Raw genomic sequence first — 27,701 nt, 5'->3', positions numbered from 1 at the left:
TGTTTCAAAATAAGAGCAATTTGATTGGCTGGTGACATTACCACACACATTGCTGGACAGACATCAATAAAATCAGATAAACCAGTGATCTTTAGATGGCTAAAAAGAACAGAACACCAACTACAATGCAAATTAGTCATATTTACAGAAATTTTAGGAATAAAAGTAACCGAGATATTTACAGAACAAGCAATTCACCAGCTGCAGCTCCAAGTGCTTTCATGATTCGCGGTACTTTGTCAAGTCAAATGTCAAGGTTCTTGAGCAGCTGGGAAAAGTAAGCATAATGGTAATACCGCATATTAAAATGTTGATATTGTGGATCAAAACAACAATGAAGGAAAAAAATATGTATGTGAAGAGGCTACCTTCTCTCGGCATCCCTGAAAACCCCAACCAAAGCCTCAGCCTTGTCATAAAAGCTATCTTTCAATGATATCACAATACTTTGAAATCCATTGCCTCCCTCAGCATCTTGATTACCCCTTGCCCCTTCGCATGATTTTGAACGAATGAATCCAGCAACCTTAGCCACATTTAAGTTATCCAATGCAGCATCAACTTCATCCAATATGAAAAATGGTGAAGGCCTATAACTGAAACCATTCATACAAACAACGTTAAAACCCATCAAATAATGCAACTAGTTTTGTGCAAAAGATACTTTTATGACGAAAGTGCTTTTTATCTGGTATTTATCTAGGCAATGGAACATTGCTAAGAGCATCTAAAAAGCAAAGCAAATAGCAATTAGAGAGAGAGAGTAGGATCTATAAAGGTAGAGAACAACAAAAGGGGCAGAGGCACATAGATGTCTAACATCATATCCACAAAGAAGAGTTAGGAGAATTAGATTTAAGGACGATGTTATATCCCCGACCATGACTCCCTGTATATATTATACAAATTACATTGAATCCAAATCCAAACTGCAATAAACTGCAATGTATTGATTAAAGGAATTTGCAAATTGAATCAGAAATTCCCAATTCCACGACACAAATTACAAATGTATAACATCATTGAGTGCAGGCCATCTCTACATCTTGGAAAGTTCCATTCAAAATACTCTTAAAATATGATCAGTTCGTGAAAGACTGCAAGTTCTAGATGCAAGTTTGCATGGCATGTGCGCATGGGTATCTTGTAGCATGGATGAAAAAATAAAAACTGTTATATTCTTCTAAGGCATACCTGTGGATGGAAAAGAGCAATGCAAGTGCTGCGACAGTCTTCTCCCCACCGGACAGCTGTTCCATATCACGGAAGCGCTTTGTTGGGGGCATAGCAGTGTACTTGATGCCATGTAAGAATGGATCATCTTCATTTTCTAAGTTTAAATACGCTGTCCCACCCAAAGGATGTGTGTTGCTCTTTGTCAATTGTTTGTAAATCTTATCAATATTGTTAGAAATGTGGTTGAAAGCATCCATAAACAATCTGTACCTGCATTCACAGAAACATACTCAGCTTCATCTTTTTGATAGGTAAATACAACTCACACACCCACACAGAATGGAACCTATGAGTATATGACCCCATCCTTAATCTCTTCAGATGGAAACACATGCCAAGTGCTCCAAAGACGGTTGGGCGATATATGCACAACCATGTGCATGGACGATTTGCACGGACAGGCAAATAAGATTTCACATTTTAAATGACTATCAATCATGATATATGGGCACACACTTCAGAGTTGACCTAGGTCTCTCCAGAGTAAATACAGTTTATAAATCCCGCCTAAAATGAGGAACCAATCCCATCTAGTGGGATATATGACTTTACCTAAGAAAGCAATAAAGGCAACCAAAGAAGTTTCAAAAGTTACAACTTCAGGTGATTAAAAGTTAAGTTAAAATAAAACTAGATTCAGGTCTTAAGACAGAGTTAAATGAATAGAACAAATGTTTGGAGCAGAAAGAGTCCACAAAGAAACTTTTTCGTGGCATTGACACTCAAGAAGTACTTTGGGAAGAAAATCACAGAACTTCAGGAAGAAAAAAGAATTGTGCAGAAAGGGATCATTTGTTGGCAGAAGTTGAAAATTTTGCTCCTAATTCTGATGGGCACACAAAAAGAGTCTGAGAAGAAACCTTTTGGTGGCATTGACAGTCAAGCACTCAAGCAGCACTTTGGGAAGAAAATCACAGAACTTCAGGAAGAAAAAAGAATTGTGCAGCAACAAAGGGATTGTTTGTTGGCAGAAGTTGAAAATTTTGCTTCTAATTCTGATGGGCACACAAAAAATGCAAGATATTCTCACTTGAAAACTAAAAGCACTTGAAGCACAGATTTTAGATCTTAAGAAAACACAGGAAAGCCAGGTCCAACTTTTGAAGCAAAAAAAAAAGGGTGGGGGGATCTTAAGACAAAAACCTTAAGAAGCAGTTTAAAAGAGAGGTGGTGAAAAAAGTCACAAGCAGATAAGATGTCTCAAAGAATTTAAAATTTCCACCAATAGGGCATCACAAAAGCAACCGATCTTCCTGGCCACGTGGTTTTTTTTTTATTGATCATTTCATATCAGCCACTATGCATGACAAATATCCGAATTTAAGTAAACTAAACTGGCATGTAAACAAACCAAATAGTTTCATTTTGTAAATACTGCAGCTTTGGGATGGATAATAACTAAAACGTAAAACAAAACTAAAGAGATTAACATCAACCTACTGCTCTATCCATCACACAGGCCTGAGGATCTTTTTAATCTATGGTGTTGTTTGAGGAAACATCTATTTCCAACATTCCAGCTCTCAACCTTAAAGCAAGTAACACTTACCACAATGTCATATTGTATTAGTTTTTAACCTTTATCATAATAGAATGGAGATTACCATGGTAGTGTAGCAATTACTGTACCTCTCCTCCTTAACGGAGTTGAACTTATCAGTTTTGTCCTTCTCTTCTTTTCGGGCTGCTTCAAACTCTTCAGTTACAGCTCTTTCCTTTTCTTTCAGAGCCTCATACTGGTCTAGAGCCCTCAAATTTGGAGCAGTTCTTTCAATTTCTGATATTAGGGCATCCATTTTTTGCTTGAAGTCTGCTTCAAGCTTCTCTCGTTCAGCAGGTCTCTTGTCCTGCAGAAGAGATCTATTTAGCTGACTAAAATCAAAAACTGCGCCTGCTGTTGAGGACTCTGTCTCCATTGGGTCCGATCTGGGAAGGCTTATATGTTCTAATTCACACAAATCTACTATTTCCTGCATCCGCGACTTCAGCTGCTCTATTTGTGTCTCCTGAAATAACAAGGAAACATTTGTTGGGCATTGAAATTCATTAACAAACATGATATGACACTATGACGTAAGAAAAAAAAATACCCAACAAAACTAACTTTAGAAGATATCTGACGGTTAATTTTGGAAATGCTTGTTGTAGCTTTAGAAGTCTGATTTTTCCATTCTTGCATCTCCTTCTCGCACTCCTCCAACTTAGTTTTCCAATCTACAAAAGGATGAACAGAAGAAAATATTACATAAGCTGCCAACAAATTATTAACATCAATAATTTAACCATAAAAATAAAAATAAAAAAAATAAAAAAATAAAAAAAAATTAAGGAATTAGAAACAGATTCACACCCAAGCGCTTAAGTTAAATTATGTCCCAAATTTTAATACAAACAGTGACACAGGCTACACAAGTAACACAACAGAGTTCGTTTCACCTCAATCCCAAACACCATCCCCAAACCCCCAACCTCATCCTCCCACCCAAAAGAATAAACAGAACTATGTCTCAGCACACGAAAACTTCCCTAAGATGAAGACTTCTGTAAGCTCTTAGCTACTAAAATAATTTTTTGATTACTATGTCAGTATTGAGAAGCATGAAGCCCATAAAATTAAAAATAAAAAGCAATAGTGATAGAAAACTAACACCAATTACAATTAATCATATTAACAACTAATATACTACTTATTATAAGAAACCCCGAAAAGAATCCTTCCCCATTTTTGATTTGGTAATAAGAAATTTTATTAGAAAAAGGGTAAACCTAAATTACTCACGGAGAATATAAAGGTTCTCTTCAAAAATTAAAAGATCAAGATACACTAAAATAGAAGAAAAGGGAATTCTAATTAAGACAGGCCTGCAATCATACAAGGATCTAAAAAATAGGGATTTTTTTTAGTGTGCTTCTAGAAAGTTTCAAAGCCAATGAATGCTAAATTTTTCCTTTATGTCCAAATGATCCACATAAGAGACCCTGTAGATTCTTAATGCCAACAACAGGAAATGCATGACAACTGCTAGTGCCAGAAAAGGAAAAACTTAACCATGACCCACATTGCAATTCATTGGTTGGGTCGAGGCACTTCTAAAAGCTACATAGTGAGATCTACACAAATAGACTAAACCCAACAACAACAACAAACCCTTTCTAGACATGATCTAGCACTTTCATGTTTAATACCATCCTTGTTTGATACCAGCCTCATTAATGCCAATGATCTTTAGCTCAAATGGTACTTACTCCCTTCGTAAAAAAACCAAGGTGGAGGGTTAGGTCTTGGGTTCAATATCCACCAAGTGCGTGGGTAACTTACCAATATAATAATAATTTTTTTTTTTTAAATAAATAAAAAGCTCCAAAAATAAAGGGAAAATACTCTGAGTGTCTACCAGTACAACCCCAAAAACCAAGTTCACACTTTAAATATGAAGCAGAAGAGTTTCCAATTTAACCTACCCTTGTGCTAGACAGTCCCATAAATCATGGACTGTATTAGCCTGAATAACTTTTGTCAACAAATACTAATAATAGTTTCTCAAAAAAAAAAAATAATAATAATAAAAATAAAACAAATACTAATAATCAAACACTAATTACAAAATAAACTCCAGCCAATTGACTCACAACATAAAATATATAACAAAAAGAATGTGATATCATGGCATCAGGACTTCAAGGCATGGAAACTTCAAGATTTATTTTATCAACAAATACCTATGGTAACATGTGGAAGCAAAACCATACCTTTTACTTCTCCCTTATATCGAATGATCTCAGCATTAGCTTCCTCTGCAGTTGACTTGGCTTTATCCTCTCCAACCTTAATCTGTACTAAATCAGTTTTTAAAGCACTAATAGAAGATTCTAGCTCCATAATTCGTGACTCCATGTCCCGGTTTTGCTCATACTCCAACCTAATTAAAAAGAAAAGGCACAGGCACATAAAATTTTGAACAAATGCCAAAGCAGCTACAAGTATAGTACATTACAAGCAACTCATGCAATGAAGGAAAAAATTGGAACTTCCATCTGAACAACCATATCTTTATGGAATTACATGTGTGATTGAGTTTTACTTCTCTATCAAATAAAGATATTTTGTCTGTCAAAAAAAGGAAACAACACACACAAAATAGTAGAAAAACAAGATAGGGCATCAAACACTTGAAAGAACCAAAATTTCATAACTCATATTTCCTCTCACCTTCCCTCTTGAGTTGACAACGTTTTTTCTAAAAAAAAAATTTTTTTATTACATATTCTTTCTAAAAGTAAAATAAAACGGATGGGTGAATAACTGGAAAGGTGGAAGCCTGCTTACATCAGTTTTCCACAGTTTCAAGCTCCATTTTACTCTCTAATGGAAGCTATATGAAACATTTTCCAATAAAGATCAAAATAGCTAGCAGCCTAAACTAGTACAGAGTGGCCTTTATAGTTCAAGACCCAACTTCAGAGTCCTCCAAAGCAATGATTCAATTTTTGTTTGGAACCCAGATTATATTTTGGAAGCCATTCTTCTTATTAAAAAAATGGAGGCCTTCCTATTTTCTTTTCTTTTGATAAGTTAAACGAACACCCAGTAGGCCTTGAACCCAAAACACCACCTTGCTCTTACAAATGGAGATGGTGCCATTCGAACTAGAGCTCATTGGCGAAAATTTTTCTATTTTTCATCTTTCCTGACATATTTTGGCACTCCTATAAGCTGGAAGTCATGAAGCAATGTAATTTTATCATTGTGCCATATTTAACCTAAAATCACATGGAATTTCCTCCACTTATAAATAGGAGCTGGAGGAAATACATTTCAATCCCATGCAAGTACATTTGTTATGTAATCAACTATAAAATTAAACTAGCATTTAACCCATGCAATGCATGGATACTTAGACACAATCAAATTCTTTTAGTAGTAGGACAATGAAATTTTCTAGAAATGCAAATTTTTTTTTAGAGTCTTTTAGTAGTAGTAGGACACTAAGAATATACTCTAAACATCACCATGAGCAGAAATTCTCAAAAAATAATAATGATCTACTTTTTTAATTTCAATTTATGCCAAAAGAACCCATTACTGAAAAAATGGAAGACATGAAAAACCTAAACATATCCCAAGAAAAAACAATATTAAATCCACAAACATCAAATCATTGTACCCTCAATTGCATTCAAAGATGGAAGATACTGACGCTCACTATTTTCCAAACCAATTGGGGTTTAAGTGATATCCCTGTGGTAGTGACACCCTTTGAGGTGCCTGATACCTGTGGTTTGATCTCCAACCCCATCCCCCAAAATCTATCAAAAACTATTTTCCAAACCAATTGCAATCCCTGCCCAACAAAAATCTCTCAAATTGGTTCCCTAGATAACCATAAAATATACTGGAAGTCACCACACAGGGAAAGAACATGTTGTGTGCATAAATATTTCCTACTACTAAGAATAATTCCAATTTACAAAAAATGATTCTATAGTATTAGAACTTATCACAGCCATAAAAGCACAAACTCAAAGCCTAGAAACTAAGAGATTCTCAATAGAACTATATGCCTAGCATTAGAAAGGATCATCTATTGCAAAATAACATCATAAACTACCACCTAATCAAGATTGGTAATAATTAGATTAATGGGCATTCCTATTTTTATAGAATTTAATGGAAATGTCTGCCACACTTCTCAATCTGTCCAGAATTTTGCACTGTTTATTGTTCTAACTTGATGCCTTGGTTGCTGCCTACATTAGGATCTGAAACCTTCACTTCATTACCGTGATATGCATTGTTTAGATGATTCATTACTAAGAAGTTTTCAATTTTTCATTAGTTTCACTCTCCAGCTTAAAGTCATTCCACATTCACAGTTCTTAAGACCTCATCTTTGTGTCATTTTCAACTTCCATATTTACTTCCAAAATCTGAAATTTCATCCCCAAGCCTAAATCTCTAAAATTGCCATCATAAATTTACTTCTGGTGTCAATACAAATAAAGATAGGATTCAAAATAAGGGAAGATGCTTAAAGATAGGAGTGACCCATATAGACAAAAAGATGAAGGAAAGTCTTTTGATATGGTTTGTTCATGTTCAAGGGAGAGTGATTAATAAACCAGAAGAAATGGTGATTTGATTCAAAGTGAGGGAATGAATAAAGGTAGAAGAATACTAATAAAAAAAAATAAAAGGTAGAAGAATTAAAAAGGACATGTCAATTAGGGAAGTAACAAAGACAATGACTTTTGATAAAATAGAATTGAGAAAAAGAAAACATTAGGTCAACCCTGACTAATCTTATTAAGGATTCACAGCCAACACAAAAAATTTGGGACTAAGGCTTCATCTTTGTTGTTGTTGCCATTGAGTCAATAACTAATCTGGGTGTTTTTTACTGTCAAACAACACTTGCCACTTCCAGCAGATAATAAAGAAGATTTCACTAACATATATAATCATAATATTGATGATAATGGTAGGCAACTGACACCTACTCCAAATGTCACTCAAAGGAAAAGCAGCATGTTTGGTACGTAATACCTCGCAAGGATGCTTTACCACGTGTTACAAGTGACGAATCCAGGAAATCTCATTTGCTTAGATCCTCACACGTAAACTTAACTAGTTTGCAACAAAAATTGAAGATTCATCCCCACAGATAATATTCATGGCACTGGCAAAAGAACTTAGAGTTATAACAAATAACCACTTCTAAAAGCTTTAGCAATAAGGGCCACGGATAAACAAAAACACAAATGTCATGTAAGTTTCATGTCGACAGACTTTTCAAGTTCAGTACATACATTCAGCGAAGCATAAACTCAGCAGGGCATGCATGAATGGAAACACTTTTTTCAAATTAATAAATTTTATTAATAAAAAACAAATGCACCAAGTACAAGGATGTATGCTTAGTTACACCACAATTAAGTGCTATAGCTATGAATGGAAACATACAGAAAGCAAACATTTAGAATATACCTGTATATACATGTATCCATACATATGTATATACAAACACAGATTCCAGCATGACAATGCCCATGCATACATGTATATACAAACACAGATGCCTGCATGAAGACATCCATGCATAATCTACACCAATCGTCTTCTTATAAAATTTAAAATGGTATTCCCAATTAATAAGTCAGACAAATTGACAGAGGAAAAAAGCGTACTGGTATTTCAACTTCGACAGCTGGCTACTCAAGCTAAGCCTTTCTTCAGCCATATCTTGCGCAGCCTTTAGTTGGTTTTCTTCATATTCACGAATGTTTGCCACCCCAACAGATTTACTAAATTCTTTGTAGATACGATCAACAATTTCATTGATCTTCTTCTCCCGCCTATTAATTTCAATTCTCCTTCTGTCAACATCATTATTTAACTGCATGCAAAAAATTAATAAAAATCATTGGAATCAATTGTGTAAAGAGCTAAACAGCAATAAAATAAATGAAGGACAATCATTGTCATAATATTACTTTCTGCAGTTCAGGGTTTATGCGATTGATTTCTTGTTCAATATTTTTCTTCTCCTGCCGCAAATTTTCAAGTTTGTCCTCAATGCTTCGCTGCAAATAAAATAAAATAAAATAATAAAAAATTTAGATAATCAATTATAACACAAGGTGCTTCAATAGCAGAAGCAAAACCGAGAGTTACCAACATAAAATGAGTAGCATAATAGTATCTACATGACCAAACTGTTTTTCCACCAATGTTATTTGTTAAGCCACAGCCCATGGTGAATATTCCAACAGCCTTAACCCCACATCTGATGCAAGGAGCAAAGAAATTTTATTTTATATTAGTTTTATTTACCTTTAGAAGTCATTTGTATTTATTTTTGCTTCATTGGGTTTGGTTTTATGTCTTTTTAGCTAATGAGGTTATTGGTATTTTATTTAATTTCCTATAGTTAAGGTTATTTTTGAAACTCAATAATTGGCTTTAGCCCAAGTCAATTAAGATTAAGGCTTATAGTCCTAATAATAAAATTTAATCAAGTTTTTTTCCTTCCTTAGCTTTGTAATGATTTTTAGGTTTTGTTCATTTTCTTGCTTGGAGCTATTCCAAGCAAACCTCGGTACTGATTCCTATGCTTATTTTTTATCTGTTCTTATTGATTCTCAATAGATTTGATATCTTAATATCATTTGATGACCTCTAACATCATGCAAATAGTTCCCTTTTCATAAGTAAATTAACATCTCATTCTACCCCTAATCATCTAGCTATTTGAGAAGTAAACTGCTCAAAAATTAGTGTGCTAAAAAATCTAACTTGCCTAAATGCTGCCCCATGAATATTCCCTAATACTGCAATAGCAATTCTATAATTCATCCATCCTCTTAAATGCTCATAGGCAATCCACTATCAATATCACCCTCCTTAAGGGAATGCACCCAAGATAATTTATAAACATGTTATATCCTACAAGCAATGCGGAACACCTTCTACATCCTAAATTCACTACAAGCCTCTTTATTTGTGAAGAATTTCAACTCTCAAACTTGTTGGAATATATGGATCTTTTAAATTTTAGAGGCTGGATTTTCTTTTTAGGTGTTTCTCTAGCATACTTCCCATGTACACTTGAATGTTAGCCTACCCAAGAAAAAATTAGATACCATCCTGCATAATTATTTTGAAACAAATAGTTCTTTTGAATTAAAACAATAATTTTTGGCATCATACTACAAAATTTGATAAAGCCAAGAGAGGTGATACTGCTTGCTTGCTTGGACAATTTCCACAACTTTTTTGAAACAATTACACAATCAGTCATTTGAAACTTGCCCTAAGCAGAACCCTAAGAGTCATTTGAAACTCACTCTAAGCAGAAACCTAAGAGTCCGTTTGGTTGGGGAGATTTTGGCAAGATGGGATTGAAACTAGAAGAGAAAATGATTTCGGGGTGTTTTTGGTTGGAGGGGGATTTTTTATTTTCTGTGGGGTAAGGGGGGTTGTTTCTTCCCAGGCCCACATTTTTCAGAGGTTTATTTTTTCTCCAATTGTGGGCTAACACGGAAAAATACCCATCTACCCCTCTCCCCACGTTTCTTTTTTTTTTTTCCCCTTTTTTTTTCTTTTTCAAGCTCAAGCGTTAGGGTTTTTTGTGTAAACATGAGGATATTTTTTCTTATAAACTTTTTTTTTAATGTAATAAGGGGGCATGAGAGTAAATTTATACAAACACCATTTTCTATCCACTCATTTTTCTGTTCAACAAAACAAAAGAGTTTTCCACCCTCACTTTTCAATCCCCACCATTTTCTATCCCTCACTTTTCCATCCCCTAACTAAACGAAGCCTAAACCTCAATCAAATTAAAGCACTACAATTTTTTTTTTTTTAAGTACACAATAGAGGTAGCGACGGTTAGAGGGTAGCAGATGAGAACAATAAATACATGACAATGGGGATGGATGCACAAGTCAAATACCAGTTGACACCCCATTATAAATCTAAAAGGATGAAAAATCAGCAATACAATTTAAGTATACAAAACTAAATTGGTATCTAGGAAGAAAAATATATAAATCATAAATTAATCACTGAAAGCACCTTCTCAATTTCCGCATACTGAATCTTCTTTTCGAGTCCACTAATTTTCCCAGATGCTTCTGACTCTTTTACCTGCATCTCTCTAATTGATCCAAGCTCTTCCAACTCCAACTCCAACCGTTCCTTCCTTTTCTGCCATTCTACAGAAAAGCAACAGCAATGCTACAGCCAAAAGACTTGAAACCAATGCAAAATGAAACCAACTTTTGACCTTTTTATCATCCCGTGGTTTGACTTAAAATCAAAACAAAAGAAATAAACCTTCAATCTTTTTATCATCCCATTGTTTTGACCTTGCTTCCATTCCACCACTTGTACCACCAGTCATGGTGCCAGATTTTGTGAGCAGAATTCCATCAACAGTTACAACTGATTCAAGTACAAATAAATATTTTAATCCAAAACAATTTGATGATTAGGAACAGGTAAAGAAGGGAAAAGATTAGTGATAATTACCTTTAAACCTCTCACCAGTCCAGCTTAGTACCTTAGCCTCAGAAAGTTCATCACAAACAAGAGTATTTCCAACAGCAAAAAGAATTGCCTTCTCCAAGACAGGATCAAACGTGTTGCAGTTAAGTTTACAATGAATTTTTAATATTGATTTACTAACATATATTTCAAGATGAAATAAACGACAAGATAGAGGCAACATACATAAGATAAAAAAACCCGGAGTGATTATCATGAGTTAGAGAAGCAAAGAATCATTAGATAAATTGCAATGAGAAGTATCTTAACCACCAAATTAGGATCAGTCTGTTATATATAAATCACCAGAAAATGTATGCCAATAGGCAGTGCAGCACACATTGAAATTTCACTATCAGAATGTGTAGGTAAAGAGACAAGCTTTAGCAAAGGATATTGGATTACATCAAAGACCAGCTTTGCAGTACCACCTAAGGCCCGCAATCTCTCAATGATTGGCTTCACACGAATTGACTGAAGAGGTATAAATGTCTGAGGAGGAAGCCTTTGATCTTTCAAATACTGCATAGAAGCAAGACAAATAACTAGTAATCTTAATCAATTCAATTAAATCTATAATAGTAAGTCAAGAAATCAATAAAAGAATTATTTTATAAAATCTAGTGCATTCAAACTATTATTGTACTAAGCACACTTTTGAATTCCTGAAAAAGAAAAGGCAAATTATAAAAGTATGTCATTATAAGGCCAAGGCCTGAAAACAATAAATAAATAAAACAAGGGAAGCAACAACTTTGAGGCCAACAGACCCCACAAACTAAAACCGAAGCTGAGTATACAAGCCCTTCACCTAACAAAATTTGCACCCCACATTGGAAAATAGGTTTAAAAAAAATTTGGCATCATCATATTGAGGGAGGGGAATAAAAAGGTACAGGTTCACAGTAGACCCAAGTGGTTAAATAGATATTATATCTTGACTACCTTTACTATGTTTCACTCCAAATACATAAATCCAGCAAAGTATGATATTGATGTTTTCATGTCACTAATTCAACAAATGCCCCAGAAAAAAAAAAAAAAAAAAAAAGAAAACAAAAAACAAAAAAAAAAAACAAACAAACACAAACCAGCAAGCTAGAAAATCATGTTTAGTACCTTAATGCATTCTTTTCCTGTATTTTCATCCTCAACTACTACTGCATCCATAAATCTACCCATAGCAACAGTAACAGCAAGATTATATTTTTTTTGTGTTGGCCTACAAAGATCTGTCATGCGACCATGGACTCCTTGAAACAGGCGTTTGAGAGTCTCAACTGCTTGAGACAACCGGGCATCCCTCTCATTTTCATATCTATCAGCCCTTATATCACGTAGCTGGTCTTCTGTTTCATTAAGTAGCTTCCTCAAATTTTCATATCTAGATCTGTAAGCAGAGGGGGAAAGGGTACAATTGCATAATGTTCAAAGTAGAAAAACGTCAGTAGAAAACATCCAAACTAAAGAAAACACAGGAGCAGATGGCAAAAAAAAAAAAAAAGCCTGCCAGAGCCTAAGCAGGAAAGCACTCTGACCTTAGCAAAAGCATCAGTGAAAAAAGTAAACCAACATGCTGCATACCTGTCAGTTCGATGCTTCTCTTGCATTGCACGCAGTTGATTCTTCTGATCTTCAAGTTCAGCCTTATGTTTTGCAGATGTATCAGAAATTCTTTTCAGTCTTGTTCGCATCTGTTCATGCTGCGAATCCAGCTCACGTTCTCGATTTTGTAGCTGTTGAAGATTTTCTTCCAGATTCTTTTGAGCTTCAATATCAGCATGCTGTTGTCTATCCATAACTTCTTTCTCATCTCTTAGCCTTCCAGTTTTCGTCCCGGCATCTTCCTTACTGCAATATCAGTAATACAATAAAATTTATAAAGCCTCTTCAAGAACAGAAAGTTCATATTTAAAATATCCTGTCATGAAGAGGAATGTAGTAAAAAAATAATGGGGGGTATGGTAAGACAATGGCAGCTTCCATGAAAAGAGCCCAAAAGAGGACAAAAATTTACAACCACCACCACAGTTGAATTTATCAAACTATTATATGCTAATACCAACTAACAAGATATTTGTATTTAACAGACGTACCATAGCACAACACACACCAGGTTTGACTGCCATCAACAAGCAAAACACGCAAAATACCCACACAAAAATTTTAAATATATATACATATATATGTTCAATATAGAGAAGCCCATCCGCAAATAATCAGCCTGACTATTCAAAACTATGCACAAGGCTAGAAAATGCCATTGCACAAGTCAATCTAGCCAATAAGAAAATTTGCTCCGGAAAGCCCCTAAATTTGTCAAAGGATATTTTGTTGGGAATGAAACCATACCATGTGCCCAAAACAATTCCTCGAACCAAATTATAAGCCCCAAGCCCTTAATATGCACACAAACATTTTTATTATAAGTAATAAAAATATATTTAAAAAATATGAAGGGTGTCACCTAAGTATACAGGAAGTATGCATCATGGAAAAAAAAACAAGTTAAGTGCATAAAGTACAAAATTCCATGAAACCATGAACTTAAAAAAAGAACGAAAACCTAACACTACAACCCAGTCCAAAAGGGTCTTAAAAAAGAAGAGTTTAAGATTTGAAACTGATTTCTCTAAATCCTCAAAATGCCGGTTATTCCTCTCCCGCCAAGTGCACCACATCAAACAATGGGGGACAACCATCCAAATAGCACCATTCTAATGCCGCCCAAACTTTCCTTGCCGACAAGCCAACAGCTACACCACCGTCTTCGGCAAAACCCAATGAAAGCCAAACAAAGTAAACACCATAGACCATAAATCAGAAGCAAGGGGGCAATGCATAAGGAGGTAGTCTACTGATTCCCCATTTCTTTTACACATATAACACCAATCCAAGATCAAAATCTTCGGTTTCCTAAGATTATCAATGGTCAAAATATTCCCCAAAAGCTGTAGTCCAAACAGAAAAAGTTAACTCTAGAAGGGACCTAAGACTTCCAAACAATCTTCCAAGGGAAAGACTGATCTATACTTTTTGTTAGAACCTGGTAATAAGAACAAACTGCAAAACCTCTTCCCATAGCAGATTTCCAACACATCTTATCGTCCCCAACTCCTCTCAAAGAAACTCCATAAATTCTATCCATGAAATTGTAAAACGATTCCAATTCCCAATCTTGATTGTCTCTTACAAAATTTAAATCCCAGAAAAGAACACCATTTAGGAACTTCATCAAATCAGCCACAAAGTCCTCCTTATTTCAACTTATAGCAACTAGTTCGCTCAATCTCAAAGAGGTGTCCCCACCCCAAATGTCCTGCCAGAATCTAATAGTAAACTCAGCCCCAACCTCAAACTGGATGTGAGAAACAAAAAGAAGGCCAACCACGGCTAATAGACTTCCACAAACTCACTCCATGAGGGCCAGTAACAGGAAGAGAGCACCTACCTCCCCCTTTACAACCATACTTTATCCCTATCACTCTCCTCCACAAGGCTGGTAGCTCATTCCCAAATCTCCATAACCATTTTTCAAACAACACTTTATTAAAACTTCTCAAACTTCTAATAGCTAAGCCCCCAAAATGAGACGAGCACAAACCGTAGCCCATTTCACCAGGTGAGTTTTTTTAATATCCCCTATATAGAGAAAATTTCATTGAAGTTGTTCAATACGATTTGCATTGCAACCTCCACCGGAATATTAAAAAGAGAGAAAATAAGTTGGAAGATTAGACAAAGTACTCTTAATAAGAGTACCTTTACCCCCTTTTGAGAGATACAACTTTTTCCATCCCGCTTATCTCCTCTCCATCTTCTCAATAATTGGATTCCAAATAGAACTATCTCTGACATTTGCACCCAGCGAAAGACCTAAATACGTCATTGGGAAGGAGCCTTGCTTGCACCCTAGCACATCCACCATATCTGCTATATTGGGAACCACACCCGCAAGGACTATTTCAAATATTTCCCATATTAATTTTCAACCTAGAAAAAACTTCAAACCAAAACAGCACTAGTCAGAGAAACAAAATCTGACCAAGATAAACATCACATAAGACCAAGGTATCATCAACAAAGAGAAGATAGGTGTGCAAAGAGTTACCCGTGGGACCCATCCTAACACCAGACATGGGACTTTCCCTCACAGCCTTTTCAAACATTTTACTAAAAGCATCCATAACAATGACAAACACACAAGACCATCCCTCAAAGCTTTATCCAACATTTTACTAAAAGCATCCATAACAATGACAAACAATAAAGGGGATAGTGGATCACCTTGTCCTATACTAGGGGTGTCCAACCCACCTACCCACCCGCCACCCAACCCGATCGTACCCGACCCGCCGCCCGATCTGACTGCTCCGGCAGTTGGAAGTAGGTCCTAACCTTCAAAAACTTGACACCAACAGGTCCATTGCGGGTCTCATACTCCAAAACCCGTGAAACCCAACCCGACTAAAAAACATCAAGTCCGATGATTTTTAAGCTTTCTGGCGACTTTTCCAGCCAAATGCGATAGATTTCAATGACTAAAACAACTAGATCCGGCGAAGATACACAAAATCCGACTAGTTCTCCACACGATTTGGTGGAAATCTCTTCTAATCCGATGAGATCTCCACCAGATCTGGCTATATCTCACCAGATCTTGGACGGATCTAGCGAGATCTCACAGGATCCAAAGAAATTTCGCCAATTTTCAGCGATTTTCAATGGTTTTCGGCAATTTTCGGCTTCACCCAAAACCAACCACCACCCGATAGTCACCTGACCTGCCCAACCCAATAGTTTTACAAGTCAACTACGGGTCTAAAAACTCCCCACCCGATCTAATCTGATTGGGTCGGTTGTGGGCTGGGCACAAACCCAACCCATGGACAGTCCTATCTTATACCTTTAGAGCTTTCAAAGAAACCACGCAGAGTTACATTAATAAGAATGAAGAATTTAACAATAGAGATGCCCCCCCCCCCAAAAAAAAAAAAAAAAACCTTTTCCAATTTTCAGGAAAACCACAACGATCCAACATATAAATGACAAAACCCCAGTTCACATGATCATATGCCTTCTCTACATCCAGCTTTCACAGCACCCCGGGAACTCCTGATTTCAGCCTACTATCCAGGCATTCATTGGCAATAAGAACGGAATCTAAGATCTGTCTTTCTTTAACAAAAGCATGTTGAGATTCATAGACAATATCCCCAAGCACCATTTTCAACCTATTAGATAAAACTTTAGCAATAATTTTGTACACACCCCCAACTAACTACTAGGCCTAAAATCCCTTACCTCCACTGCATCAGATTTTTTAGGAATTAAGAAGATGAAAGTAGCATTCAAACTTTTCTCAAACTGAACATTATCAAAAAAAAATATTGAACAACCTCCAAAAGATCAGTTTTGATAATGGCCCAACAAGTTTGAAAAAACACTATAGGGAAGCCATTAGGTCCAGGAGCTTTATCTCCATTAAAATCCATGGCCACCCCAAAAATCTCGGCTTCCTCGAAAGGTCGTTCCAACCAGCCAGCCTTATCCTCAAAATCCTAGAAAAATTCAGCGCTTCCAAATGAGGATGAATGAGCTTATCTTTCGAGCAAAGACTCTTACAAAATCGAACAATACCCTCTTCAGTAACACTAATCTGATGTTATGATTCCATCAATATTTAAACTGCCAATATTGTTATTTTCTTCTATTAGAATTAGCCATCTAGTGAAAGAATTTCGTATTGCTGTCCCCCTCCCTTAACCATAGCACCCACGATTTTTGTCTCCAGCTAATTTCCTCCAACAATGCAGTCTCCTCAATTTCCAAGTGAATTCTCTCTTTTTCACGCTTCTCATCAACAGTAAGAGACACCCTCTCCTCTTTAGAATCCAGGGCATTCAAATCATCCATAATTTTATTCTCTTAATGGCCACATTTCCAAACTTCGTTTCATTCCCTTTTTAAAATCTCCCTTTAAAGCTTTCAACTTCATGGTTAAACTGTAACTTGGAGTTCCATAGAAATTATAAGAGTCCCACCAAATTTTCACCTTCTCCAAAAAATCATCCACCTGAAGCCACATGTTCTCAAAACGAAAAGGCCTTCATCCCTTACAAATATCACCGCCCTCCAAAGAAATCAGGAAGTGGTTTGATAAAACTCTAACCAGCCATTTTTTATGAATGTTTGGATAATGCTCCTCCCACTCTGAAGAAAAGAGAAAACGATCTATCCTAGAGCCAGACAAAAAGTTTAACCAAGTGTAACTACCCCCTCCAAAGCGATATTCATTAACCCATTAATAGAGATGAAATCTAAGAAATTATACATAACGTGAGTGAAGTTTTCCACCCCCAAACATTCAGAAGGAAAGAGAATAGCATTGAAATCACCACCCACACACCATGGCAAGTTCCACCAACTATATAGACCCGCCAACTCCTCCCACATCAGCCTTTTCTCTAAGTTTCAAACATGCACGATTAAAGTAAAAAAGACAACAAAGGACTTGCCTCTTTTAGAAGGAATCGATAGACCTCACAAAAATAAATATATATATATATATATTTAATATAAGGAAGTGGTGTCCCAACCTTTGGCCAAACTATCCCACATCTTCCCCATGAGACACTCCGAAAACCTCATGGACCAATAGTGTGGTAGATAAAACCTAGGACCTCTGGTTTTAAGTCACAACCCAAACCCCAAACCATTAAGCCCACAACCTGGGTACATCACAAAATTGATAACCAAAATGATGACATGGACACACTAGGAGATGCCAACTAGTTGAGATACAAGGCTCTTGGCACCAAGCAAAATAACTTTCATTGCAAGTACCCAAGCTAAATACTTTAAACCATTCAACTTTTGTCTTAGGTATTCAATTTAGGCATATCATAATCTTTAATTAGTGATTTTTGTCCTGAATCATGAAAACAGATTTTTTTTCAATCATATAGAACTCAAGCAACTCAAACTATAACAATAAGCCAAGCCAACAAACCTACACATAGTAGACCTTAGCAAAAGCATCAGTGAAAAAAATAAACCAAAATGCTGCATACCTGTCAATTCGATGCTTCTCTTGCATTTCACGCAGTTGATTCTTCAGATATTTATCTTTTGCAGATGTATCAGAAACTATTTTCAGTCTTGTTCGCATCTGTTCATGCTGCAAATCCAGCTCATGTTCTCGATTTTTTAGCTGTTGAAGATTTTCTTCCAGATTTTTTTGAGCTACAATATCAGCATGCTGTTGTCTATCCAGAACTTCTTTCTCATCTCTTTCCTTTCTAGTTTTCATCCTAGCATCTTCCTTACTGCAATATTAGGATTCCAATAAAATTTAAAAAGTCTCTTCAAGAATAGAACCCCTAAAAAACACGAACTCAAATCCTCAACTAATGAACAAACCAATCTAATCCAGCCCATTCTAAAGCCTATTCGGCACCTATAGAGAGAGGCGCTGTTGCTAAAGGCCGCCAGAGAGCACTAGAAAGCAGATTTGAAAACCAATGCCGCAATATGAAAAGATTTTTTTTTTTAAACATTTGAAATATCAAAAAATTAAATGATAACTTCAAAAAAAAAAAGGAAAAATCACCATTAACATAAGGGGAGGCCAAAGATTCAGATTATGCAGCCACCAAGTTTTGAAGACCATGCATATGATGGCATCATCATTCAGATGCTGATGTCGGCCAAATATATATATATATATATATAGAGAGAGAGAGAGAGAGAGAGAGAGAGAGTAAGAAAAAAAGGTTTAGGGCTTAATTAATCAATCCCTTACCTTAGCACATATTTATATATATTAGGGTCATATGACAATGATACAAAAATACATTACGCTAATAGAAAATAACAAGAGTAACTATAACAATATATACCATAAATACATGTTAACTACGTCCATGCACAATGTAAAGCATGTTCCTCATACAGGCAAAAAATGTTTCAGTGCCTGGAATATGGATACTATTTGAGTTTCTTCAGCCTGAGAATATGTTGAATAAATCTTTTAAGATATACTTCTAAAAAAAAAAACACTTTTCTAAGATATAAATGAATCAAAAAATCTTTTATTAAAAGAAAATGTACTTTCAAATTCACTTGATTAATTTCCCAACTTAAAAAATAACTCTATATCTTCTCAAAAACAAATAAATAAAAAAATAACTCTATAACATATCAAAAATTCGATGAAGAAAAGGGTAGCTAGGAAAATAATGCAATCCTTCGCTAATATTAAGGGAAAAAAAAAAAACATTTTTTTGGCAATTACACACAAACCGAGTGGGTCTTAAACCCACAACCACACCCACCACCATGCTCTTACAAGGGGAGAAAAATTCCATTTGAGCTAAAGCTCGAGTTCTCCCATAGATTATAATCCAGCTACCATTCAAGTAAAGAAACAAGCATTACCATCACAACAAACACATATTATCCGCAATATGAGTTTCTTTTATAAGTAACATTATCCATAATATGATAAAAGTTGGAAGCAAAGAATACTTACATTCGGAAATATTCCCTTAATTCGTTGTTATCTAACTTTAGTTTTTCCCCACCATCACAACCTTTTACTTGTAAATCTTCTAGTTTTGCAGTAAGTTCCTGTATGCCATTCTTCAGTTCTTTTATATCATGATCATGTTTCCTTTTTTCTTTTCTTTTTCCATCAAGCTCCTTCTGGAGTTTCCCCATTTTTGAATTTATGTGAGACATTTCTTCCTTCAATTTTAGAAGCCCAGGTTGCTGCAGATAGGAAAAGGACAGAACAAATTATCATAAATATTGAAAACCAAACTCCACGTAATTTACCAAAGGATAGCACATCACTAATCAGGCCATATATCAGAGATTGCACTAAATGCTCATTGGACATATGTTGCACATATACGCCACAGCATCAATAAAAACCCAAAGCAATGATATTAAAGACTTAGGCAATATTAACCAAACTATGCTTCATTATGTTCAACAAAGACCTACAAAGAAGGTATCCAATACAACAACTTCAACCTCTGCTCTCATCCATCAAATCTCCAATGAATCAGTGATGTGACAGAAGTGGCATTTCATTTCACAAATTTCATTATCATATTTCACAAACAAAAGTTACAATGTTGACAACAAAGTTCAACCACCAATATGTATTTCTACTTCCTGACTACAAACCATCCAACATACCAGGAAGATAAGAGCCAAAATTCACCTAAAGCATAACAGCAAACAATGTATTTGTTGGAAATTATAATTCACTTTCCATGTCATCAAAGAAAAAATCAAGATATTGATTGCCAAACAAAATTATGGGATCGATTACTAAATTAAGGGATTAATTTTAATGGGATTGAATTATTGAAATAATCAATGTGTAATTCAAATTCTAATTATCATTGACTTTTGTGTCAAATCCCCATTAGAGATATGGGTTTTATTGTAATGTATTACCAAGAAAAGTGAATGACAAAAATCAGCCCGCTGGGATCTTGTTCCATGGATGTAGACCACAAGTCTGAACCACGTAGACTCTTGTGTCCTCTCTCTTATCTTTTCTCTATCTTTTTTTTTTTTTTTTTTTATAGGTAATCAAAGTTTTATTAAGAAAAAGAGTACATTGTGTTTATGATAGTAAACCCACTGCACTTGAATCAAATACAAGCAAACAAATCACAGAGATGAGTTAACTGAAATTAAGAAATCAGATAAGGAACAACTACACCTAAGCTATGTAAATAGACATTCTTATTACAATGTGCAAACACCTTGAACCCCCACCCCAAAATAAAAAAGAAAAGAAATGCCAGACAACATTGAGAAACTCACATTCTTGTCAAGTTTATTACTTCTCTCAGCAATCTTCTTTTCCAAGCGTGTAATCTCTTTGGAATATTTGGATTCTTCTTTCTTCTTTTTACCTGCTTCATGTTCAAACTTCTCTAGATCTTTTATAACATCTTCACGGCTTTTCATTTCGGCTTCAAGCTCCTTGGTTGTCTTTGCAATGTCATTTTCTATGTTGAGCAATTGCCATAAGAAGTGCTCTTTCTTCAAAGATTTCTGTGGGGAGTAAAAAGGATAATGAACTAATCCTCCACATAAAACCATATAATAGATTCTAAGTTGGAAGATTCATTGAAGATTGAGCAAAACAATACATTACATAAAACACAATCTTTGAGCCACATGTTGAGGCTGAAGTCACATTTGATAAAAGCCTATTTAGCTATGACTACAATATGTGTGTGTGTCTATGAAGGCATTCTTCACCAACTACTATATTGGCCGTGCATGTGTGTGTGTGTGTGCATATAGGGGAGAGAGAGAAAGTTTATTCACATTGCATATACAAATATTAAAATTTTACAGTAATATACCATTTTGGTCCCTAAACTTTACCAAAAGTTTGTTTTCATCCCTAAACTTTAAAAAGTTTGTTTTTCATCACTAAACTATTAAAAAGTTGGTTTTTTGTCTCAAAATTATTGAAAAAATTTCTTTTCCATCCCTATTTTTGTCTATAAAATATTTTTAAAAAACTCTTTAAAGTTTAAGGACGAAAAACAAAATTTTGGTAAAGTTTAGGGACCAAAATAGTATTTTACCCTATATATATATATATATATATCCACAACGAAGATGACACTGAAAGTCAAGATTCATTCTCAATTCTCTTTGAACAGGTAAACTCTCAGCTGCCATTATGCATCCAGAAATCCATCTAAAGGAAGAGTATGAAACAGATAAACTCTCAGCTGCCATTATGCATCCAGAAAACCATCTAAAGGAAGAGTATGAAATTCTATCATTTTTATTAATCAAAAAAAGGATGAAATACTTAGAAAGCTTTTTCTAAAATGCTCTTTCCACGTGTAAATAATACCTTGAGAACAAAATGAATATCCTCGTAACAGATTCTACAATTTTCACTCAAAGAAGATATTATGTCAGATTGTTTCAAATACAAAGAACTAACATGATTTAGTTGATTTCCAAAGGGTAGGTAGGTAATGGAACTTTCTTTCAAAAAGTACTTATTGAGAAAAGAAAGTACGCAGACAAAAAGATGAATGGCATAAATTGTAACAAACAAAAAAAATTATAAGTAAATTTTGATTTTCAAAGAAATTTACTTAAAAAAAATTATTATAATAATAAAATTATAAAAAATAAAATAAAATAAAATAAAACCAACAACGTTGATACGCTTAGTGCTTCTTCAGAATGCACCAGAAAAGGTACACCTAAAAAATTACATGCTCAAGCTTGGAAGAATCAGGATTTGACTTGTGGGAACCTAAGCAAAATAGAAACCTATAATTGCCAAAATGGAATTTCTGCAAGTATTTTAAAAAGAAAATCAAAAGCTATGTATACAATCAACAAATAAAAAATTGTGATGTGCACCAATAGCTCTTGCAAGCGTAGATGTTTCTCTGCTTCTTCTTTTTGTTCTTTCTTTTGCTTCCTCTCCATCACTAGTGTTCTTTTCTTCTGATAAGCAAGTGCTGATTGTTCTTCAGCCCCAGCTTTTTCTTTTTCACATTTCTCATACTCTCCCTTGAGTTCATCAGACCCAGATACCTGCTCCATAAGTGCAGTAAGTTCTTCGGGATTTTTGGATGCAATGGACTCCACATCACCCTACATAACAAATTCAATTGGTCATTTGGAGTAAGCTCCAACTTCCAAAGAAATCAAATATCCAACCCATTTACTAGATGTGCAAAGACGAGTACCTAAAAGGTTCATCCAATCAAGTACCAATCTGGGGAAAAAAAAATGCATCAAGTAATCACGGAGTAATATAGTGGTCGTACATTTTTCTGTAACAAAGTGACCCCTTAGACCATGTATTATTTCATCCAATCTACTACCAATCCCAGGGCCAAAAAAAAGTCAAGTAAAAATGTTGACTATGTAGTAATTTAGTGTTATTACATATTTCTGTACAGAGTGATCCCATTAGACCATGTCCTAAGACTAATGTGACTATTTCTTTTATTCTGCCTCTCAGAAACACAATAATATGGTGCTCTTACATGTTTATACAACCACTGTGTCTCATGCAGTGTATTTGGAGGAAGAGAAATGCTAGTAGTATTTGATGGAGTTCAGCTCTCAATAAAAAATGGCTGTAGAAAAAGTCAAATTGTGATCTTTTTTTTTTTTTTAACTCAAACCATGATCTAATCAATTCTCCATTTTCTACATTAATGATTAGGTTAATTCTACATTTTCTTTTTTGGTAATCAATTCTCCATTTTCTAATCATCACGAAATTGTATACTATATAATATAAATCGCATCCTACACATTGTGGTTACGCAAAGTGGACACACTCCAATTTTTTCTTTATATTTTTTTTTCTCCTTATTATACGTATACTGTCCTTTTGTCCATTTATTTTACACACTTAAAGACTATACATCTTGACAAAAGAGTACTCAAATGAATCCTCAACGTTTAAAAATATTACTCCGATTAAAATTCTATAGTCAAAAGTCTAGAAATTTTATTTCAAATTTGCATTATATTCATTTTAAATTATTTTAATAAACTACATGACATGCTTTCGTCATGTGGTATACCATATACTATAAGCACATTCAAATTCTTTTGTTAAGTTATAAGCAAATTCAACTTATTATCATTCTTTACTCCAAGAAAGTTATATACTATGATTAAATTTCAATTACCAAAGTTTCATGAAACTTATACGGAGTTTTTTTTTTTTAAGTTATTTTAATAAACTATTAAAATTTTTAGTTTTGCTACAAACGGGGACGTACACGTGCTTTCACCCCATAATTTAAAGAAATTTTTGTTCCTTTATTTTTACCATAAATTTTAATTCTTCAATTTCAATTAGTTTATTGATACGGGATTCGTAAGGGGCAACCCAAACTTAACCGATATAATAAATGCAAATAGGCTGGATGAATATATTTTATATTTTTTGGTTTTATGGAATTAAAAAAAAACACTCAATAATTTAAATGATACATAAGCTCACCACCAAAGTAAACTCAAAGGGATACAAATAACACCACCCAAAGGAATTTAATTAATGATACAAAACTATTTTGGCTCACCACTCTATGGAATAAAGATTAACACCACCCAAGAGATACAGAAACCGACACTCGACGCCCAAAGGAATCCACACAAGGGATAAGAGATGATTTAGATGAAATCCATCTTTTGAAAAATACAAGGTTTTTTTAATTCTGAAAATACACTCTAAATTTAATTTGATTCAGCTAAAGGCTTAAATAAAGCTTGTAACAACCCCCCAAGCATAGGAAAAAGAAAATAACAATAAATGCATTCACTTAACTTGACCAAAGTCAAATATGACTCTTGGAACTTAGAAACACAATAAAGTACTTGTACCTAGGAGAAATAAAACATAAAGTCTAATTCATCCTAGGAGACACTAAATAAAGATTATTTGACTTTATTAATAATAAAAAACGTTCAAAATAATAGGTTGTTATTCTAATCTTTAAGGAAAGCTTTTTGGGCCAAACTGACATCAGATTGGACTTGCTAGATCTTGGGACACTCCGGTGTCAGAAGAAATAAAACATAATGGTTGAATGTTTCCTAGGGAACCAAAATTAAATACTCTTTGACTTCTTGAAGAAAATGACTTCAAATATCTTCTGAATTGTTGGGCGAATAACGGCGTTATTTGCTGGGCTTAAAAATCAACATGGTTGTGCTTAAGAAATTGATTGGAATGGGCTATAGGCTTATTCAGATACTCCTCTTGCCACCATGTTTGTAGCTGCCACTTTACTCCAGTGTCATTTACATATAATTTTTTATTAACCCGTATATCGCATGAGCATATGCTAGTGTAAAGGACGAAAATGTGCATATAAGAGACCTTTTAACCACAATTCTCCTCTCCCTCCAAATCCAATTTCAAAAGGTTAGTCTACATTTTCAAAAAACACACCCCTAAAAATCCGAAATATCAGAACCTTTTGTTCTCCTTTACTTTAATTCATCATCAATAAAACAACCGCAAAAAATTACTTTAAAAAAAATATAAATTGAACAAATCAAGAGAATAAAATTTCTAAAATTGTTCCTAAACTACTAAAAGCACCAAACAATTTGAAAGCAGAAATCATAACTAATTAACAGTACAACAAATTGAACAAACTGTATGAAATGATAGGACTCAAAAACCCTAAAAACACTTAGAACTCAACAAATCATAAAATTTTGAGAAAACTAAGAGAACTCAACACCACAATCACATGGATTCATATAAACCCTAAGAGAGAGAGAATAAAACCTGAAAGACGAGGAAATTGCGAGCCTTGACGAGAATTCCAAGATCCCTAAGCTTGGCATTGTAGACGTCCCAGGTGACGGTGGTGCCGTCAATCCGGTACTCGCTACCACCGGAGCTGGTGATGATGCGAGTGAAATGGAGCTCGGAGGAGTTAGCGAACTGGTAGACCAAGCGAACAGAGGCGCGGCGGCCTTTCTGCTCTTTCTCCTTGTCGTCGAAGGCGTAGATGAGGTCTTTAAGATGAGCGCCGCGGAGTTGGCCGGCGCGAGCGCCGAGGACGAAGCTTATGGCGTCCATGAGGTTGGATTTGCCGGAGCCATTGGGGCCGACAATGGCGGTGAAGTCGTAAAAAGGACCGATGGTTTGGAAGCCCTTGTAGGACTTGAAATTCTCGAGCTCTAAGCAGTGGATTTTGCCTGGGCAGGGTAGGGATGGCATGGCTTTTTCTTTTGGTTAGGGTTTTGTGAGAGTGGAAATTGGCAGAGGGTTTGGGTTTTGTGGGGTGGGAATTGGCGGGAGAAGGAGGTGTGTGCAGAAATATAGGGAGCGTGAATGTCCATTTCCATCTTTGGAATTGGAATTGAAGGATCAAACCAACACAAAGTTTCACAAAATCAAGGAAAATGTTGCGACTCTTGTGGGGATTTTTTTTGGTTTTCCTTTTTCGAAATTAAAATAAGATATTTAAAATAAAAAAAGTGCGGGAGAATCATTTTTTTGCCTTTTTCAAAATTAAAATAAGATTTTTAAAATAAAACTTTTAAAAAAAAAAAAATGTGGGAAGAATAAAAATAATTGGAATTCCGTTGCCGGGACTTGAACCCGGGTCTCTCGGGTGAGAGCCGAGTATCCTAACCAACTAGACTACAACGGAATTTATTAATTCAACTAAGGATTACTCCATTTATCCAAAAAAAAAAAAAATTTATATTAGTCCTCCATTAGTTTTACTATTTTTGAAACTCCCCGCCTCACCCCCAATCAAAGCCTACACGTTTCTTGTTATTGTGCAACTGCAGGTGGCAGACTCCCATTTACGTACACCTAGAAATAAAGGGCATATGATATCAGCATATGTGACTTATGACGCTGACACTTGTGGTGGTGGTAATTAAAGACACATTTTTTGTTAAAAAAAAAAAAAGAGTCACATGTCTCATCAGTTGTGTTAAAATCATAACTGAGACATGTCTCACATGTCTCAGTTATGATTTATCGTTTATGATTATTGATGAATCAAGAAAATTCACCAATGGATCGCACGATACTCTTCTCGCCTCGGATACTAACCTGCACGAAACAAAAGAGAAAACCTATCGAATGACACCGGTGTGGTGCCGGCCAAACACCCTCCAAAGGTTAAGTCAGAAAGTATGCTCACAACTCTAGAGTGCTAGAGAGGGTTAATTATGCGTACCTCGGCTTGTGAGGGTATTGGAGCTTTTATAGTGGCTTGAGGTTGACATCCCTTCCTTAGCGCAGAAGTCTTTTCCTTATAGGACTCTTCTTGTAGAATCCTAAACGTGATGAATAAGTCTCCTTCTTATGTGGAAGATTTTTACCAAGTATATAAGATTTCCGGAGTCCTACTAGCGCAAGGACTCTATTTGGGCTCTTATGAGAATGGGTCAAAATATCCCTCATTAGGGGCTCAGCAGGCCCATGGACAACTAGCCCACCATTCTTCACCCCGTCCATATCCTGCCCGTTCACATCAGATCCGTCCACAGGGGGCCCGTGCAGATGATGGATCCGCTTATTCGGGCTTAAGAGATATTTTTCCCCTTTCAGTTGCCCCCTCACCCGATGGGTCCGTCAGCAATTATGAGCGGACCCATGGGGTGACGGATCTAAAACTCGGTACGCCTGTCTGTAAATTTTCATCCGTACATTGCTGAATCAGGAGCTGACGCATTAATGTGTTGTGCCAAATGTCAATCTGTCAGTGGCTGTTGTTTTGGAACGAGGCGTCGCTTCGTCTTCCGTGCACTCCCAGTATAAATATTAGTCCTCCGCCTCTCATTTCTCCACTTGCTGCTGGAAGAGATTTGTCAGAGCGAGTCCGTCACGTCTGTCAGAGCACAA

The 27,701-nt window shown here is 35.4% G+C and overlaps 1 protein-coding gene and 1 non-coding gene across 2 annotated transcripts; both read right to left on the bottom strand.

Annotated features, from left to right (window-relative positions):
- Positions 1–26,208, bottom strand: LOC136066248 (structural maintenance of chromosomes protein 1-like). Its single transcript, XM_065770273.1, has 18 exons — positions 25,617–26,208; positions 22,712–22,948; positions 21,131–21,364; positions 19,818–20,056; positions 12,869–13,135; positions 12,404–12,674; positions 11,682–11,806; positions 11,270–11,379; positions 11,075–11,182; positions 10,814–10,953; positions 8,728–8,817; positions 8,422–8,630; positions 4,987–5,156; positions 3,341–3,450; positions 2,866–3,242; positions 1,195–1,446; positions 369–596; positions 1–268 (listed from the first exon to the last, which is right to left on the bottom strand). Exons 1-18 carry the CDS (start codon positions 26,052–26,054, stop codon positions 220–222), a joined length of 3,654 nt encoding a protein of 1,217 aa, XP_065626345.1. The 5' UTR covers positions 26,055–26,208; the 3' UTR covers positions 1–219.
- Positions 26,209–26,417: 209 nt separating this feature from the next.
- TRNAE-CUC (transfer RNA glutamic acid (anticodon CUC)) lies at positions 26,418–26,490 on the bottom strand. The gene has a single exon. It is a non-coding gene; the product is annotated as a tRNA-Glu (tRNA).
- Between the last annotated feature and the right edge of the window lie 1,211 nt (positions 26,491–27,701).

Source organism: Quercus suber, unplaced genomic scaffold (genome assembly GCF_002906115.3).
Source record: "Quercus suber isolate HL8 unplaced genomic scaffold, Cork oak 2.0 scaffold_29, whole genome shotgun sequence".
Lineage (NCBI taxonomy): Eukaryota > Viridiplantae > Streptophyta > Magnoliopsida > Fagales > Fagaceae > Quercus > Quercus suber.
This window is presented reverse-complemented; position numbering and strand designations above follow the sequence as displayed.